At 38.4% G+C, this 20,710-nt stretch overlaps 1 protein-coding gene across 1 annotated transcript in view; it reads left to right on the top strand.

Annotated features, from left to right (window-relative positions):
• The window catches only part of LOC149558431 (uric acid-xanthine permease-like), a 312,658-nt gene extending 293,157 nt beyond the window's left edge, over window positions 1–19,501 (top strand). Inside the window, exons 12-14 of the mRNA XM_089832678.1 lie at window positions 17,596–18,060; window positions 18,199–18,334; window positions 19,108–19,501. Coding sequence (XP_089688804.1) covers window positions 17,596–18,060; window positions 18,199–18,334; window positions 19,108–19,135 — 629 coding nt within the window. The 3' untranslated portion in view covers window positions 19,136–19,501. The remainder of the gene's footprint in view (window positions 1–17,595; window positions 18,061–18,198; window positions 18,335–19,107) is intronic.
• Window positions 19,502–20,710: the final 1,209 nt, after the last annotated feature.

Below are 20,710 nucleotides of genomic sequence, written 5' to 3'. Positions count from 1 at the left end.
TTGTCTTTTATATCTTCCGCAAATGGCATGTTATATCCCTGCGGATGTCAACTTTATATCCTAGCGGAAGTAAATTTCAGCGGCTTATGTGATGTTCTAATCTCCTGCAGGTGGCCTCTGTTTTCTCCTAATTTCCATAACCCCATTCTATATCTCCAGCTTCATGTCCTCCTTCAACCCTAGCAAATCCACCTGAAAGATGTGCGCTTGCGGCAATTCTCGCCAATCCACGGAAATTTGCGAAGGATCTTTACTCATGAGTTGAGAGGGCTCTGTAAGGGCCAGGCTTTCCAACTACTGGAATAGTGGATCGTACACTCTGTTGAAGAATTGCATTGCCATGCTTGCTGAGGACAATTTTGTTGAACCTTTCCTTGTTGGATTTCATAGAATTCAGCAATATCGCAGATGATTTTCCTAAAGCTTTCCATAGGTGGATTCCTAGAACTCGGAAATATTTGAGACCTTTGCTATGGGATGTAAAATTCTGCGGATGCTGTTGTAAATATCCGTGGATATATTTTAAGTCCCCACGGCTTATGTTTATACGTTTTCCGCATATGTTTTTGTTGTTTATGTTCATGATGGGCTGGGTTGCAAACTTTCTGTGGTCAAAGTTCTAAAATCCCGCAGACAAGTAATCTCCCACAAACAAGTAAGTTCCCAGCCACTAGTTAAAGGAAACTACCGGGAAAAGAAAGAAGCAACGGGAAAAACAAAAAATATATATATTGAGGCATATTATCTATGGGAAGGCAAAAGCGACAAGAGGAGAAACCCTACATTATAAAGGTAAAGCAAGAAGTCATTATGGAATCTACAGGGAAAAGGAAGCAATGGAAGAACCAATTGAAGACAAATACGAAGAAAAATGCCAGAGTCTTGGCTTCCAGAATTCATGTTGCAGAGCCATCAGCATCCAACAGTAAAAAGCAAAAAGTAAGGGCTGAACTCTCACACCTTACAGTTCAGTTTGAAGGACTCAATGACAACGAGTGTTGGAAATGGTGGTAAGAAACTCCAGATATAGAGGTAATCAAACAAATCTTGGTACGAGCACAAGTGCATTGCGCCATACAGCTTTCAGTATGTTCCATTCAATTTTTTGAATCAATTTTGCGAACCATAATAGAATCATACAATAGGAATAGCAAAACCAATACATTTTTGTACAAAAAGCACTGCATGACAGTTTATTTCAAACCGAAGGATTTCACTACGGTTTTTGGCATCCCTGGCCAAGGAGGATGGAAAGTGGAAATCAAGAACCACAAGCTATCACAAGAACGAAAAGAATATTGGGTGAAATCAGTAGGCCGCGATCTTATGCCAGAGGAAATGGAGTTAGTGGTAAAGGGTGCCAAATGCAGAGGGTTTCAGCAAGATTTTATTCAAGAGGGCCACTGGAGATGCATCATGGATATTATCAAAAGCAGGTTGACAGGGGCAAGTCGGGCTTCGGATATAGCTTTGTCATAGATTGTATTCATGAATGGCACAGTGTACGATTGGGCCACAATCCTCGCCGATAGGATGGAAGAGTTCATGACACTCCAACACCAGATGTTTTTCATGCCACACCATGCCATTAGTTTGTTTTTGAAGGCAATCGTTAATCAGATACCACTCGACAATTTTGAAGTTCCTCCACGGGTGGAACAGTAGCTGGGTAGAAGAAGGTATTCCAAGGATTGGAGGCATACATAGACACGGACAATGGATGGGAGGATACTTCAGAGAGAAGTGGGGCCAAGTCTGAGGAAGAGAGTACTTCTGCGAAAGTTGGTAGTGACACAGCAGGTAGCGGGTCCACATTCTTCACACCTCCTCAGTTGCTGACTTTGGCGCACTTGAGCACCACCACTTTACTCATTCCTCTGTTTGGCCAATGACATGCACCAATCGTTATGACTCCACTAACAGTGGCAGATGTGGTCCCACGGGCGGTGGTAGATGTTGTCTCACAAACAACGGCAGATGTTTCACCGACGGCCACTACAAATGTTTTCCCGACGACTGTGGCGGATGTTGTTTGTCCTATGGCCACAACCGAGGGCATGCCTTCCCAAAATTGTTCGCCACACTCCGTTGCATTAGCAGAGCCAGCCTCAAAGATGGTAGTGTCGCCAGCGCTAGAGCCTGAACCTCAAGTTTGATTAGATGTGATTGGCTCTGATATTGTGGTCACAATCTTGTCCTCCTTGTTAGAAAATGCTCAGCCAGTACAGTTAGCCCAGCCAACACAGCAAGATGAGAGCAGCATGGGCAGCTAAGTGTACAGTACTATTGCAGGACAAGGAAAAGGCCAAGTAGGAATTGCAAATAGTGAAGGCCCAGGCTATGGACACAACACTTCTTCTGTAGGAAGCTATAGAGGTTAATACGCGGACTCAAAAGGACTTGTGCATCCGAACGGATCAAGTATACGAATTGCATAGGCAACAGAACTCTTCACGGACACAACCTCCTCTCTAGTATATATTATTTCTATATTGTATGTTGTTGTCTCCTATTTTGTTAGTTCTGAAGTCACCAGGAGACAACGTTTGTTTTTGGGGGGGATGATGTCATCGGTAAATATTGTGTGGCCGACGAGAAGATTAGCATGTAGTCATTAATTGTATGTAGCCAAAAGACCCCTTTGGGAACGTTCTGCAGGAAGTATATGTACACCATCCGAGATCATTGTAATCATCATTTGTAAGCATTATGTAATCTCTTTGGCATATGCGAATAATAAAAGAAGTATTGCTATTACATGTTCTTGTTTATGGTCTGTATGCATTAATCTATTTACCCCATATGGTAAACATTAATTGCTTTTGGCTCAAAAATGACCTTTTCAACTATAACTTAATATTTTGACATGGAAGGCCACTGTTTCTTGTTCCTACAATTTATAACTTTTCATCCCGGTTCCAACAAGCTATAATACTAAGGTGACCAACAAACAAAAACAAAAATATCAACCTCAGTGCATTTAGATGAATAAGAATAATAATTCACCCATCTTGCCAAAACAATTGAAGAAGCATTAGAATCAAAATCTGACAACACCAAAGTGATCCTGATGATGAAAGATGATGAACAAACCTGACAGTGACTTACTATAAATAGACGCTCCCTCCAAGATTCTTGGAGCCCAAACCAGAAGCCGAAATAAAAACTAAGAGCATCACTCAACTCTTCTAACTGAATTGAGCTCATCCCTCAAATTCCACTATCAGCTCACGAGGGTCATGATGGTGAACTAACCAAGCCAACTGCAAAAACCTGCTAAAAATGGGGACATTACATCTAACACCAGGATGCTCAGGTGGCAAGACGAGATGGTGTACACATGCCTTATCTCGTGTAGGGAAGGGCCATTTTGAGTAGACAATGAGTGAGGATTACACTAGGTCCAAATGCCTAGAATTGCATAGTATAGACCAATTTCTACTTCTCTTGATGTGAAATGATCTAAACCTTGTTAATAATCAGTTATTTCTTTCAGTTGCATGTTAATCTCAGTTTCGACATTATACTTTATGTAATTACATTCCTGTTCAAGTGAAATGGTAGTTAAGATTTTGCAATTAGATGTTATTTTACATATCATGTGTACTATAGCTGTTTAATATTTTTTGATCATTCTTTCTAGTTCATCAAAAAGGTAGTTCAATTCTTTCAATTGACACTTAAGACCTTTTCATGAGAGTGCAAATATCATTTAACCCAAGGAAGGGAACAGACAGGATACCCAAGAATAGGGTGTCCAATTTCCTCAAGGAATTATGTTAAATCCTCACTTTATACCCTCAGAAGAGGGAGAGTTTTGTAAATAAGTAAGGTTGCAATTGCAACAGACAAAAGATCTCTATCTTGTTTATTGAAAACAATGAAAACCAATGGCATTTTTTACTTAATCTATTTTGAGCAAGCAATTACTATCATGTCTTCTTTCTTTCAGATGATAAACATATGAATGTAAACATAATATTGATAAATGAACCAACTGTATATTTCAGGAATACAAGACATACACCATGTCAAACAGCGGAAACAATGATCTCATAGAAAATGAGGTATCCAATGAGGCTATCCCTCGGAGTTCCATGGACTTGCTGGTGCAAGTCTTATGAGACACTCAAACGAAGATGGAAAATATGGGGAAAGGGATGAATGATCTAGCAGCCCAATGTGAGCGAGGACATGAGGATACCCACTCCTCCCCTCCTAGAATTGACCAAGAATTATCTGCTCATAGTGTACATGAAACCAGACCTCCTTTAACACCATCTGAAAAGAAAAATAAATAGGAAATAGTCAGTGATTTGTCCACTGATATTAAGAAGATTAAACCCCCTAAATTTTCAGGATCTAAATCCAGGGAAGCCGCTGAGGCATGGTTAACTGAAATGGAGCAATACTTTGAGATCAGAAGTTTCTCTAAATCATCCAAGGTGATTTGGGGAATTTACTACCTTTTTGGGGAAGCAGCTACCTAGTGGGGAAACAACAAAATAGAATTGAACATTAAGACTACTGAGATCACTTGGGATAGGTTTGTCAATATCTTCAAAAACCAATGGTTATCACAAACCTTTACGATCAGAATTTATTAGACTTCCAAAACCTCAAACAAGGGGACTTGACAATGGGTATTGGGAAAAGTTCACCCAACTATTGAAATATGTTCCTTCCTATCAACAAGATAGGAAACTAAAGGTTAAGAAATTTTTTATGGGATTGACTAACATGATTGGTGGAGCAGTGGATGTGCTAGAGCTGTGGACCATGGAAGAAGCTCTTGAAAGGCTCATTTGTTAGAAACAAAAGGTAAAGAAGGATGATTCCATCCAAGATAATAAAAGGAAGGCCAATTGAAGCGCATCTAGTTCTGAACTAGGGGTTCACAAAAAGAACTATAAGAACTTTAAGTCCAACAAATCTGATTTCAAAGAGAATAACCTTAAGGATGCTAAAGGAAATTCCAGCAGTAACAATGGCAACAAGGCAAATGAGAGGATAGGACTAGCCAAAGGTTATTTCACTTGTGGCAGAGACCACTATGCTAATTGATGTACTAACAATGGCACCTCTAGCCCTTGCAAGAATGCATGATATGTTTCACATTTCTTAATTTAAGAAATATATAGCCAGCCATGAACATGTTATTGATTGGAATTTCTCGTAGGTACAAGATCCAGGGGTGGTCGAAATAAAACCACTCAAGATACTCGAGGTGCATAATCCCCGCTTGCGAAATCAAGATATCACCTAGTTCAAGGTCCAGTGGAACCAGTGTGCTGAAGAGAATGCCACTTGGGAAGATTATGATGAGATCTTCCAGAAATTTCCACATCTTTTTCTAAGAACTTGAACAATGGACTGAAATAAATAAATTTTGAACTCAATTTGTATTGTGATGATTTCATACTGATATAAATCTTGTATTTTAAATATTCTTTTGAAACACAAGGGGAAGGGCATGTTACATCCTTATTTTTGCTTAATTATAAAATGTTTTTATAGCCATTGAGACTTCATGCAAATTTGAGTTGATTGGTTAAATTAGTTAATCGTTATGATTTCATGTGAAATGGCAGTGTTGGTTATTCATTATAATTTCATGGGACTTGGAATAGTGGTTAATTGTTATGGTGTTATATGAATTGGAAATGTGTTATTACCATGGTAAATTTCTTTTGTAGGAATGCGAACAAAGGAGGAAGCATTCCTAAAGAGGGAATTGTGGATGAGTACCACCTACCTCTGAGTTAACAGGTATGAGTCCTAAACCACCATGGCCAATGGAGATTGGACTAGACAAGCAAGGGTATACCAAGTGATCAACATGAGCTCACTAGGTCAACACACTTAATAAGATCATAAAATGATTGATTTAAGAACAATTGTTACCTTTAAGATTTTGGGTCGACCTCGATGCTTCCTTGTTCTTCCATACATGTTCTATTATAGTGATACCATGGCATTTACATGTGCATACATATGCTTATATTCAAATATGACGTACATGAATGTATTTTAAGTTTGTATTACGTTTACTTAAAATATGACATATACACAAAATACATATATCTAGAATATTATGTATGTGTACATACACATACAAATGCATGTAAATACCAAAGTATCATTATAAAGAAAACATTTAAAATTATTATTATTTCCATCTTATGACAATTTTTTAATGTTATTGTGTCATGTCCCCAAATTTTAATGTAATAATTTAATTTAATTAATTAATTAATTGCTCCTAGAATTTAAACAATATAATAAAAGGACCTTTAATAAGTTACTTTAACTAATTAATATGGGGCCAAAGTTATTAATATTTGTGTTTGTGGTTCCGATTAATTTAGTGTATCTCGGACCCATTTTTATTTTAATTGTTTCCCTAGGAGTTGCCACTGGCTATCTTTGTAAACCCTCAGGAGTTCCTCCGAAGGGTATTAATTAAGCATGGCATGTAGCTAGTAGTTGTCATGCAATTTGTATTATTTCTTTTTACTGTGAATTCCTGATGGAGTTCTAGATTGTTTGCCATTTCGGAAGTGAAAGATCTTCCCTATTTGGCTATTTCGGTTTCGGTGGGATTCAACGCTCACCCTATTTTGTCTATGCACTACTTGGCTTAGATTTGGCAAATCAAAGCATTAATCTTGTTTACTAATATCATTGTTTTCTAGAGTATAGCTTTAATTTTGTATAGTTCAGGTGCACTAGTGAATGTTCTGTGATTATATTGAGATCCTGTGATTAATCAACAATTGAAGGAAGTCTATCGGATTGCACAATCTTCTATCATCCTCCGTATCTCCACTCCCTTCACCCCTCCGAAACACCCTCTAGCACCACCTTACGACCAATCCAGTCATGCTGTACAACCCATCTTTCCCCAACACACCCTGTATGGCCCCCACCATGCCCATCGTACTACATCCACCTGTCACTATACGGTGATAACCCTACCCACCGAATGGCCTACTAATATCGTACAACACCCTACCAATATCATACGGACAATTGTGGCATTGTACGACCATATTCTACCACTATACGGACACCCCTTTAATTATGCATAATAGTTTCGTGTAGATACTACAAGAAAGGTAGTCTCTACCACATGGGTTCCATCAAGATCATTACAGTGGTCCCAAAGCAATTGCCTTTGGGTCAAGATCCCCTTCGAGATGTCATTGCCAACCTGGCAAGCAGACCTAAAGAGTCAACTTTGTGTGGCGACTCAGTACAGTGACTCAGTGAGGTGTCTTGGTAAGGTGACATCGCAAGTTGACTTGGCCAACGAACTTGGCAAGCCCACTTGGTAAGGCGACTTGGTGTAATGATCCAGGCTAACAATGGCCAGATTTGAGCTTTGAAATTGAATGCGATTACTGCTCTAGGATGTCTGTACGGTATGCAGGAGGACACTCTGTGATAGCCGTATGGCAATACATAGGAAATTGGCATACAGTTGCTAGGGAAGTGGAGTATAGAGGGCAAATTTATTGACCATACGATGTATATGGGAATGCTAGCAGGAACAGTACAGTGATGCACCAGCCCGTACAAGAAGTGTCTTTGGTTGACATATGGATGAGAATAGGATGGTCGTACAATGTCTATTATAGGTCATACAGTGGCAAAATTGAGTCATACGATGACAATTAAAGTCAGTACGGTGACTAGGTGTGGGAAGTACGGTGGATTAACTGGTAATGTCGTACGATGTGCTTGGAGGGGGGATGTCCTTAGAAAGACCGTACGATGATACAGTGAATACCGTACAATGGTAAAAGGAGAGCAGTATAGTTATTGGAGTTGCACAAATAGAGAATGAATACGGAATTAAGAGGGATTTGCAACAAGAGAATTGGAAAATGGCGTGCACAGAATATTTTGATAAAATACCTTGTTCATACAATCACAAGAGAATCAACCTGCAATAATGGAGTGCCAATTTACCAACAGGAACTGTGAGATAATTAAGCCTTCAATTTGCGAGATACGGACTGGCGAACACCAATGGAATGGGGTGAGGGTTGATTCCCACCAAAACTGTACAAGCCAAATAAGGAAGGTCTTCCACTTCCGAAATGGCAAACAATGCCGAACTCCAACAGAAATCTGCAGTATAGAAAGATATAATTCAAAGCATGCCCCAAACTACTTATGAGCCGTGCTTAAATACCCATTGGGATAAGCTTTCTGAGGGTGTACAAAGTTAGCTGACGACAACACAAACTATGAAAACTAAATAAAAATGGGTCGGAGATAAAATAAATCAATCGGCCCGTTACAAAGATTAAATAAGTACATTTCTTTTATGATGGGGACATTACATTCCTCCCATCCCAAAATTTGCTTGTCCTCAAGTAAGTGCAAAGCTAGGTGCTGGAGGATGTGTTCGCCTTCCCACATTGCGTCGTCCATCGGTAGATGTCGCCAACGTATCAAGTACTCCCTCAAGGTGCAGTTCTGTAGGACCTTTTCACGCACTTCAAGAATCTTAGCAAGTTCCAGAATGAGCTTTCCTTCCTCATTGAGTGGCGGAAGGTCGGTAGTGACTGTGAAATTTTGCCCGATAGCCTTCTTCAGACAGGAAACATGGAAGACATTGTGAATGCGGCTATCCTTTGGAAGTTCTAGTTCGTACGCTACCTTACCAATGCGACAGATCATGCGGTAGGGACCATAAAAACGCAGCTTCAATTTCTCCTTTCCTGTTCCTTTTAATGAAGACTGTCGGTATGGCTGAAGCCAGAGATAGACCAGATCCCCCACTTCAAAACTCCTCTCTATCTGGTGTCTGTCCACGTACACCTTCTGTCAATTTTGTGTCTGCTGCAAGTTTTCTTTCAAGCTCCTCAGAATGTCCTGTCCTTCCTAAAGCCAATCCTTCGCCCTTAGAGCACAACTGTCACCTAGAACTGTATCAATGAAAGAGAGTGGTTTGTGCCCATATAGAGCTTTGAATGGCACCATTCCGATCAACATGTGATACGTGGTGTTGTAGCAATACTCCCTAAGATGGATCCATTTTACCCACGCGCATTGTTGAGCCGAAACATAGTTTCGTAGGTAGCCTTCAAGCCATTTGTTCACAATTTCAGTTTGGCCATCTGTCTGCAGGTGGTAACTCGTGCTCGGTGATAATTTTGTCCCTACCATCCGAAACAGTTTTGTCCAGAAGATACTAATGAATCGACCATCCTGATCGCTGACGATGTTTCGGGGTAACTCGTGCAAGTGAAAGACTTCTCGAAAAAATAGTTCGACAACTTGTGCAGCCTAAAGGTCTAAGGGAATGGTGAAGAAGTGAGCATACTTTGTCAGTCTGTTAACCACCACGAAGATGCAATCCTTTTTGTTCACCTTGGGAAGACCTATTATGAAGTCCATTGATGTACTTTACCACTTATGTTCGGGAATCGACAAAGGCTATAACAGTCTGGCAGGAAGAGTGTGTTCGAACTTGTTTTGTTGTCAAATCGTACATTCTCTGATATGCTGCAACACATCCCCTTTCAGTCCCTTCCATGAAAATCTCTCCCGAACACTTCTGTAGGTTTTAAGGAAGCCAGGATGTCCAGCCAGAGGGGAGTCGTGCACTTCCTTCAGGATCTTCTGCTTCAGTTTGGATTGTAGTACCAAGTATATCCAGTCTTTATAGTAGATGATATCATCCACCACTCTGTATTGATCATCATGGATGTGGCCATCCATTATCTCACAGGTAAATGTATTCTTGGAATGTTCTACTAATAGCTGCGCCTTCCAATCAGCTGAGATCTGGTCTAGTGAGCAGATGGTGGGTTTTTTGGACAAGGCATCTGCAACAACATTGTTCTTCCTTTTTACATATTCAATGTCAAAATCAAAAGACTGAACTTTGCTTACCCACTTTTGCTGTCGTTCGTTCAAGTCCCACTAGTCCAGGAAATATCTCAGGCTGTTGTGATCCATACAGACAACAAACTTGGCACCAACCAGATACTGTCGGAACTTGGTCAGTGCATGTACGATGGCCAACATTTCTTTATCATAAATAGAATACAGGCGTTCTGCTGGTGTAAGTTTTCGGCTCTCATAGGTGATGGGGTGTCTGTCCTGCATCAGAACCGCTCCAATGCCCTCCCCAGATGTATCGCATTCCAAAACAAACGGTCGAGTGAAGTCAGGCAGTGCCAGAACTGGGCAAGTGCTCATGGCCTCTTTTAGCTTATCAAATGTCAACGAGGTCCACTATGAAAAAGTCCTCCGTCACTATGTGATTTGCCATTGTGATGCTTAGCTAAGGAACAAGGTGCGTGCAAGGCAGGAAAGTCCCTCTGGCAACCTTGACTTGAAAACCTGCATGTGCTTCTGTAGGGAGATTTCTTCGCTTTACCAAGGATGAGTTTATGAAGTTCAAAGTAGCTCCGCTATCCAACATCACCGTAACCCTTTGTCCTTGAAGGGTACCCCACACACAGAAAACTATGCACCTCAGACTGCCAGCCAACGCAATGGATCCCTCGTGCTAGACCAAGGGGGCAATCCTCTCCGTACAGTTTAAACTGGCCATGTTGGTGTCTGTATTAGGTTGGTCATCTTCAACTAGCATTTCTTCCTATTCGTGTTCATCCTCTTCATCGGACACTACCTCGATGTAATGGATCTTCCCCTTCCCGAGGCATCGGTGTCCAAGCTCTCAAGGCCCTTTGCAATTGAAACACAACTTCTTCTTTCGAAGTTCTTGTTGGGATGCTTCATTCAATGACGGCTTCTTGGGTAGAGGTTTGTCCCTTAGGAATGTCGGCAGTTTTAGATGTGAGTGACTTTGAGAGGATGAGGATGATGCTAATGACAGTGCCATGCTTCGTGCCTTACTGATCGCTTCTAACAGAGTTGACGGATTGAATCCCTTCACCCAACCCTTCAGTGGTTCTGCCAATCCATCCATAAAGAGCACGACCCGCCATCTTTCGGAAATGTCCGTGACCAACACAAAAAGTCTCTGAAACTCCGCAATGAACTGATCTACCAATTCATTTTGCCTCAGTTGCTCCAGATCTTTGAAATTGAGCTCAGGGTCTTTCCCATCAAATCGTTCTATTAATCTCTCCATGAATTCCACATGTCTTTATTTGATCATGCCCTAATGTGATGGTGCCATGGTGCCACCATTTGTGTGCAACTCCTTCCAAGTGCAACGCAGCAAATATGATAGCTTCTTCTTCAGGCATAGGATTTAGCTGGAAGTAGGTATCGGCTTTCATCACCCACACCTGTGCTGAAATGGAGCCCGATCCGTCAAATGGAGACAGATTCACCTTACTCAATTTCCTCCTCAGATCATCATTAAAGTATCCTCCTCTATTTCCGCCTCCTCAGTATCTCATTCTTAGATCTATGTAATCCTTGTAGGAAATGTCCTCTTCAAGGTTTGCATTCCTCCAGTCCTCTCTTACCTTTTCGAAGGTTGGTAGTCTCTCTCCGTGATGTGCTTCTGTTTGTGGTGGGAAAGTTGGCATGGAAGGTCGAGAGCGTGCTGGCTAAGGTTGTGGTTTACCCGATACTGAGTCCGCACTATGCCCATTTTGTTCACCAAATATTTTGTTCTCCACCAGTTTCTTGAGGGTTTCCTCCACGAGTCATTATGTATACGTGATTTGTGCCTGATTCTAGGCAAGTTCCCTCAGAAGTGCCACAAGTTTGGCGCCCGTCAGTTCCTGTTTGTCAACCATGTGATCAACAGAATGCGTCCTTCTACTCTTCCAATTATAAACTCTCATTCACCGTCCACAGGTTGGCAAGATCAGAGAGCTCTGATACCACTGTAATGATCCGAGCTAGCAATGGCCAAATTTGAGCTTTGAAATTGAATGCAATTACTGCTCTAGGATGTCCGTATAGTATGCAGGAGGACACTCTGTGATAGCCCATTACAAAGATTAAATAAGTACATTTATTTTATGACGGGGACATTACACCCTTCAAGACGAGATTGCCTTTGAATTGAGATACCCTTCCAATCGAGTTCCCCTTCTTCGGGTTGAGATTCCCTTCGGACCGAGTTCCCCTTCAGATCGAGATCCCCATTGGACCAAGATTCCCTTCAAATCGAGTTTTCCTTTGGATCGAGTTACTCTTCGGATCAAGTTCCCCCTCAGAATGAGTTCCCTTTCAAATCAAGTTCCCCTTCGGGTTGAGATTCCCTTCGGATCGAGATTCCCTTCAAATCAAGATCCCCTTCGGATTGAGATTGCCTTTGGACAGAGATCCCCTTCGGGTTGAGATTGCCTCCAAATAGAGATCCCCTCCAAAATGAGATTCCCTTTGGGCCGAGATCACTTTCAAGCTGAATTTTCCTTTGAGACATTACATTATTGTTTCATTGGCCTTCATATTATCTTTCCAGTGGCCTATATTATTACTTCTTCCATTAGCCATGTGTTGTTATTGGCATTTTAATTGTGACTCTTGAATATTAAGCCAAGAACGTAACTCATATTTTTGCCACCATCATCTTGCTCATAACTCCATTTGGGAGAGTATATTTTTTAATCAAGCACACATTTGAAATCACAAGCCATTTCCTATCGGCGATTTGTTTTCATACTACTCAATACATTCCTATCTACAATTGCATCCATACTGTGATTGTTCTTATCTATGATTTGGTTCCACATGGGCGCTTGATTCATAACTGCGATTTTCCTCCTTATTGTTGTTGCCACTCTCTATTTCTTAGCAACCACTTATTGCTCCAAACCCTTTTCGTCTTTTCTATAACTAGCGCTCTATCCGCCGCTGGAAGTTCTGATTTTCTAAAGTTTACGAGTTGTGCCAAGCATTACAAGTTCCTACCAGCAGTCGAGGGTGACCATATCTCTATTTATAAGCTAGGTCATGCATTCTTTCTGCACATCTTTTTTTTTCATTATTTATGATTTTAGGCTCTGAGTTTTAGCACACAGCATAAATGAATTTAATGTCATGAGTAGAGTTAGATGGACTAGAGTCCAAAATTGAATAGCATGATTACATAGTTGATTGCTTGAGTTTATGAAATCGATCTAATTCATTGTTGTATACTATTAGGGTTTCATTTCAGAATTTAAATCAAATAGGAGATTTCAGTTCTTGTGGATTGCCTATACAGGGGCATAATCCATGTCTCTGAGATAAGGAGAGGCACCCTAAAAGGGTTAAAGATAAAATTTATGAAATGCCAATAAACCCTTCTTTTACACATCTGTTATAAGCCCAGGTTGGGTAGAGAAAAACTTATCTATAGTAATTAGAGTTTAATGGACAGCCATACCGAGATTCATCAGGGATGACCAGCAAGGTCGAGATGAAGGGTGAAAGCTGATAACAAACGATTATGTGAATATAACTTGCAAGTCAAAAGGTGCAATATTAGTAGTAAACTAATTAGTAAATGAATATAAGAAAATATATTAAACTGAGTCAGCTCATGGTGATTAAAGGGTATAGATCTTGTTTGTAAAGAAGGGCAATGGGTGACCGGGTATAGAGTGGCCACGAAAATCCTTGGCCAAGGTAGTTTAATGGCTAGTGATGTTGCTATGATCATTAGAGATCTGAATAGCTCGCAGTCGGACAGATAGGTTGATGGAAGGAGTTCACAGCCTAGTCAGCTGTGGAGTTTACACTAACACTGGGACATTCAGTGGCAAGACAAGGGTGTCCCATGCCTAATCCCGTGCAAGGAGGGTCTTTCTCAGTTGAGATTGTGCAGGAATACTTAGGGTCAATGGTTGGGAGGTTAGGCCACTGACAATGCTTCTCTTCTCCACCTGATGCTAGAACTTTCTCAACATAGAATAGATGTGCATCTATGACTCCTTCTCAGATATTTACTTTTGTATATTTTCAAGTTCAGCTGAAGTTATGTTAGTGGTTAATGCTATGTCCTTTCCATTTTTTCTAGTAGTTAAGTAAATAAATTACCTTTCTTCTTTCAGTTGATAAAAGCAATTAGCTAGAATTCAGTTAATCTGTTATAACAGTTAATCGCATGCATGTGAATGTGTAGATAGCTTATTTTTTAATGTTAAAATATAGAGATACTAAGGGGTAGAAAAATTGGATGTCACAAGTAGTATTAATTCCAATTTGCCATACAAAAGCAAAGAATTGAATCTCAAACCAACAGGAATCAGTCCTCAAGAAAAAAAAAACAACTCAAAACCCTCACAAGCAATTATTAAAAAGCAATAGACAGGAGGTGATCTATTTGCTTCATGAGGCCATCTTTTTATTATGCCACTTGGCTTCACTAATACACCTTTCATTAAAATGGCTTCATCATGACACTAATTAATTAGAAGTTTCCATTTACATCTTATAAATAAATAACTTTTTCTAGCACATGGCTTCATGAAGACGCTTTTTACTAAGAGACCTCAAGTTCACAAGACCAAATTATAACACAGACATAAAGTACTTTATAATAATGAAGCTTCATCAATAATTTAATTAATATGCACTCCTTCAATAATCTGCTCAACCAAATGTAGATAGTGACCAACTGCTAATGCTAGCACTGCACCGCCAAATTTAGTATGCCCAAAATAGGCTTACTATAAATAGAAAGTCTGCCTTAGAGACCCTCAAAACTCACTGTCAACTCACGAGGGTCACCATGATGAACTAAGACCACTATAGGAACCTGCTAAAAATGCAGACATTAGAGTGCTGGTACATTTCCCATTGTACATCAACATTGTTCTTGTCTTCAAGAGTCTCAAGAGCACAATCATTTGTGCTTGCAAAATTCATGATTTAGCCCTCACCATAGGCCATATGTGATCAGGATAGAGTCTATGAAGGGCTGCCTTGTACCCAAAACCAACTTCAAGATCTCTATATGGGACAACTTTAGTGCTACTCTCCTCAAGGACTGACTGACTATAGTATCTATGGCTCAATGCAAAGACAAGGAGGGGTAATCATTTTGTTCCATCTCTCCTCGTTTTTAATTTGATTTTGTGTGTGAATGTTCAAGTGTATGAAACAAGGTATCTCGGCCATTGGTGAGCCCTCGAAAGCCAACAAAAAAGTAAAGGCAAAACATCACCCTTGAAATATTGTTGTACCTTTAATCAGTGACCAAAAGAAATATTGAGCCATATTAATAAATCTTCCAATTCGAGTGCATCTTATTTAGGGAGAGATCACCTCTTCAAGCACTACTATATAAAACAAAAAAGTAAAGGCAAAACATCACCCTTGAAATATTGTTGTACCTTTAATCAGTGACCAAAAGAAATATTGAGCCGTATTAATAAATCTTCCAATTCGAGTGCATCTTATTTAGGGAGAGATCACCTCTTCAAGCACTACTGTATCGCAGCCATTGGTGAGCCCTTGAAAGCCAACAAAAAAGTAAAGGCAAAACATCACCCTTGAAATATTGTTGTACCTTCAATCAGTGACCAAAAGAAATATTGAGTCGTATTAATGAATCTTCCAATTCGAGTGCATCTTATTTAGGGAGAGATCACCTCTTCAAGCACTACTATATAAAACAAATGGCTACGCAGCTTTTGATAGGCATAAATTAACCCATCATTGTCTCCTCTAAGGAAATTCTTGATCATATAGAGGTTGTCATACATATTATGATGTGCCATCTCTCTGGTTTGAGCTGATGCACAAGCTAAAAGGGTGTCTTAATACACGTGGACTATCATACCATTTAGGAACAAGTTGGAGCTTGAGTAGTGACTGCTCTTGGAAATTTTCAGAAGCTCTCTGCCAGTCAGAAAATAATATATCAGTATTTTTCTGTAGTTTTCTCTGCGTTATGAATATTTTGGTGTTCAACATTCAGCTATTGTAGCATATGGACTTATGAAAAATCAATTGATGTAATCAATTCTAGTCATTTTGTAAAGTGCTGTCAACCTATGAGATTGAAATATTTGGAAATATTTGTTTATGACACATGATGTATAATAATCCTTTAATCCTGTTATATGAAAACTGTTTGACAAACTGTATTTGTAAGATCTTTGGATAGTGGCATAGTTTGAATTGAATTTCTTATCCAAAACATTAGTTTCATGCGGTTCTCAGTATTCCTCCTCATTCAATTGTATCTAAAGTGTTTGATGAAATGTCCACAAACCTAACTAATGAAAAACTGCAAAAAAATGGATTATCAATCCAGATGGTTATTGCATTGTCCTTATTATGCCAAAAGGTCCTGGTCAGAGGCCTTTTTCCATCTAATTGGCTCCATTAGTCATTCGTTGAAAAGAAACACAAGACTCCTCTCCATGATGATTGAAACCATAACTAAAAGTCTCCGGAATTCTAAGATGTATATAAACTCGTCATAGGTGGTGATCAAATTGTGACGGAGTCACCAAGCCATGGTACTGCACTCATGCATTGTTCCATCACAAAGAAGTATAGCAAATTCAGTTGCATCCTCGTTTGGTGTGGATCTTAGAGATAGATAATTATCAAGCTTTAGAACCCATGAATGAGCTGTGCACTTTTTACTCCTATTGTAATGCACAAAAGTCACCTTTCCCAATTTTTCAGTAGTCTTTGTGCACAATAGGTCTTTTCTCTCAACTCTTCCACCATCCCTCTTCTTCCTCTGATTTAGGAATTGATCTAGAGACAAATTGTGGCAAGTCTCAATTGGCAGTGTAGCATACTCTTTATACGAAACCCTCACATCATCTGCCAAGGTAATATGGGCCTCTAGAACAACTTGGGCCTCCTCCCACTATGGAAATGTAGGTTGGAGTGGTCTAGGGATAGACCCAGGATGTGCACCAAAAGTGCTTCCGTTTCTGTATTTTTGGTTATTGGTCTTGGAGGAACTAGTTTTACCATTTTGAGTTTGAATAACCCGAGGTATATTTCTATTAAAATTAGTGGACATTTGACACATCATATGCATGATAGCATCAAAATTTCTTTCTGCCCTGCAATTAGGACTATCTGAATTGACTGCACACCATTCCCTAGTGCAAATTCATTTGTATCAAAATCCCGTTTGTAATATGTTACAAAGATTTGATGACTCAAATTACAATTTTATTATTTCTTGAATCATTTTTCCTGCTATACTATAAGGGCAATCAAATTCTTCATGTGCCTTTCATTATTATTTATGTCCTCGGAGATGTTTACATTGTGGTGTTTTCAATAATCTTCCAAATGGTGTTCTATAACAATCTTCAGACAAGTTATGTTTGTCGCTTAAGATCTTTTCATAATTATTTGTGATCGATTCTATTAATTGTAATTCATGTAACCTTTGTCTGGTTTACGCGTTGTTAGATTCAAATAGTCATCACACATTATTGTTCTGACATGCATCAGAAGGATTTTGTAAGATTATTAAAATAAATGTCTGAAAATGCATTCTTTTTCGACTGATGTGGGGTATATATAACCGACTTGAATGTAAAGAGCTGCTTTTTATCTTTTAGCATCAATGCTTTCAGGTTCCATCAATAATTTGTTTTTAGTAAATTGCTTCTAGCTGATTCTTATGCTCATCCTACGTACTACAGTGATTATTAACATGTTAAAATTTCTCCATTTCAGGACCCGAGTTTGAGAAATCAATTCAAGGTGCAGTTTTAGCTGATGGGCTAAATACCTTTTGGGCAGCATTGGGAACGATGACACCTGTGACTACATATGCACAGAACAATGGAGTGATTTCTCTTTCTCGATGTGCTTCTCGTCGAGCGGGCATTGCATGCTGTATGTGGCTCTTCCTGCTGGGAGTATTCTCCAAGTTCGCAGCGATTCTTGTCTCAATACCAAATTGTGTTTTGGGTGGAATGACGACTTTCCTTTTTACAAGTGTAGTGGTTTCAGGAATCCGGGTTTTGAATCTAAAGGAAGGTTTAACTCGAAGGAATAAATTTATTTCAATAGTTTCTCTAGGAATTGGTCTTGGGGTGAATCTTGTACCAGCTTGGGTTAATATATCTGGGCAATCCAGCTATCCCCTTCAAGGCAATCTATGGCCCGTGAATCCTAGATGGAGTGCTGGCTATAGAGGTATGTGACTGCTCAGATTACAATCATTTAGATCTCTCATTTCTTCCACTATTAAATGTGTGAGTACATGCATATATGGGTGCGTGAAGTACAAATAGGTGTTTAGGAAAAGGTCTTACAACTACAAGTGCATTGCAGGTTTCCGAGATGCTATCATACTGGTTTTATCCAATGGCTTTTCAGTGGGGGGTTTGCTAGCTCTTTTACTCAATTTGATTTTGCCTTATGATGATGTTGAGAAAGAATTTCCTCGCAAGCAGCTCCTCCTTGTACGGTATGTCATTCCTAGTCTCCCACATTTCCAAAGTTAAAAAAGGAAATAAATTAATGAAAGAGATTGTAATGATGTCTATGGTCTATATGGAATTAAGTCTCACTCAAAGTTAAAAAAGGAAATGATTGAATAAAAGAGATTTTAATGATGTCTATGGCCTCTAGAATTAAGAACAGCGCCATCTTCAGTTTATCTTTATATTCTTTTTATATCGAACTTCCTGTCATTATTAATTTTTAATTTTAATAATGAAATTGGTCATCCGGTTGCTCTTTTTCTTCAAATAACAGATATATGTTGTAAATCGTCAAGCCCTTTTGATACTGAATACAAATATTCTTATAAACTAAGCAATTTTTTCTACCGAATATCTTCCTCCTACGGTTACACGCCTAAGATAAACTAAAATGAATTACTCTCGATTTCTGAGTTAATTTGTTCTTACCCCTTTCTCCAAACACTGATGGCACACATTAAAACTTGTCTCCTAAAGCATTTAGTTTTACTCACAATTTCATCATTACTTGAGAGTAAATGAATATTTTTGTCCCTCACATATGGAGAGTTGGAGAATTTGCAGGGTGGATGAGATCTAATCATCACATATAAATTAAATTGTTTTATTATTGCAGGGTGGATGAGATCTAATCATCACATTTCCTTAGCAATAAAGAGTTTTCTGAGCATTACCTTTATATCTAAACTCCTATTGTTGTCGTACTAGACGATTACAATTTGTTCTTCTGACATCTCACTTGTTTTACTGATGGCAGACCCACCTCAATTGACAATGGAAATTAGATGTCACAAACAATGACTCAAGGTTACCTTACTCAGTCGAAAAAGCAAGAGAAATTCGCAATGCTTTTGGAAGAGTTGGTTTACCCGACAAAATAATCCAAACAGTGATGTGCCCAAGCTATAAAAATTTAGATGAATCAAGGGAATCGACAAAGATGATGCATTCTTATTATTATTCTAATTGTTCTATTTTATCTGATTGTATAAATACCAATGCCAACCATGTATAATTATTTTACTTTTAGATTTTAATTACGGTTTGATTTAATTATATAATTTTAATGATTTAGAAAAGATATAGATTTGTACCTTTTTAACGATATTTTTAGTAAATGTATTTAATATAAATATTATTATTTATTTGTATACATTGTTTTTATATAATTGAAGACAGTGTGTTATAATGTATGTGTGTATTATTTAATGTGTTTCATAGAAATAGAACATAGAATTTGTAAAGAGAGTAGAAATATGAATTGTAATTTAAAATACAATTTAGAAGACAACATTCGAAGAGCAAGTAAATTATTTTTATAACATTTCGAGTTATTACAATTTTACTTCCTTCGTAAGATCATGATTATTCTTTATATGAACAACATGGTAAACCACAAACACAAATTTTACAACTTGTGCCTACCTCTTCTTGTTCGCACTCATACTATTTCAACCCACTTAAGGTCAGTAATCAAAATCTTCAGTACAACAACCCTGTCTTCTTCAACTATTACAATTTTACAACCTTTAAAGACATCCATATTTATTCTTTATATTAACAAGATGGTGCAACACTTAACAAATTTTAGAAATTGTGCTCACTTCTTTGTATTCACCCTTTTAGCTCTCTTGGATGGGTCAAGATCAATAATCAAAATCTTTACTAAGCTAACCCCACTACAATCAATCGTGGTGGATACCAAACACTATCACAAGTCTAAAAGCTCTAGAAAGTAGTTAGGAGGGCCAAGAAAAAGAAGATATATGGTATGGAATCATTACTATAACCATTATTTGTTGTCAAGGAAACCTGACTTATTAGAAAGTTGATAATTCTAAAACTACCAATACTTACATAATTCTACTTGTATAAACAAGTGATTGTGTAGTTATTTGCTTGAACCAATGGTTTCACTTCCATCCATTAAAATTTATCTTGTCAAGAACTCATTAGAACTTCATATCAAAGGTGTTAGAATCATCTAAAGGATGATTTTGTCCTTGTAAACCTTAGGAATTATCTATGTTCTTTAATCTTGGTTAAAACATAATCTCATTAGTAGGAAAATGTTTATCAATTTATATTCTTAACTTTCTTTAAAGTGATAAATAAAATTATTTATTTTAATAAATATTTTAAGATTTAATTTAGACCACTTATAACTTTCAAAAATAATGCAACAACTTTGTGCTCTATTAACATGAAAATAAATGATCTTTTTTCTTATAGGTAAAAGAAATTATCTTAGTCGAATAAGAACTATTTTCTAAGAAAACTCTTTAGTTAAGGAAATTTTAAAGAAAATTAAATTAGCATTTTTTTTTGATATAAGTATAGTGTTGGAAATGTGAATAAAG

The sequence above is a fragment of the Cupressus sempervirens genome, chromosome 5 (assembly GCF_028749045.1).
Source record: "Cupressus sempervirens isolate cs-2001-9-10 chromosome 5, ASM2874904v1, whole genome shotgun sequence".
Lineage (NCBI taxonomy): Eukaryota > Viridiplantae > Streptophyta > Pinopsida > Cupressales > Cupressaceae > Cupressus > Cupressus sempervirens.
Note: the sequence above shows the minus strand (reverse complement) of the source record. Positions and strands in the feature narration are given on the sequence as shown.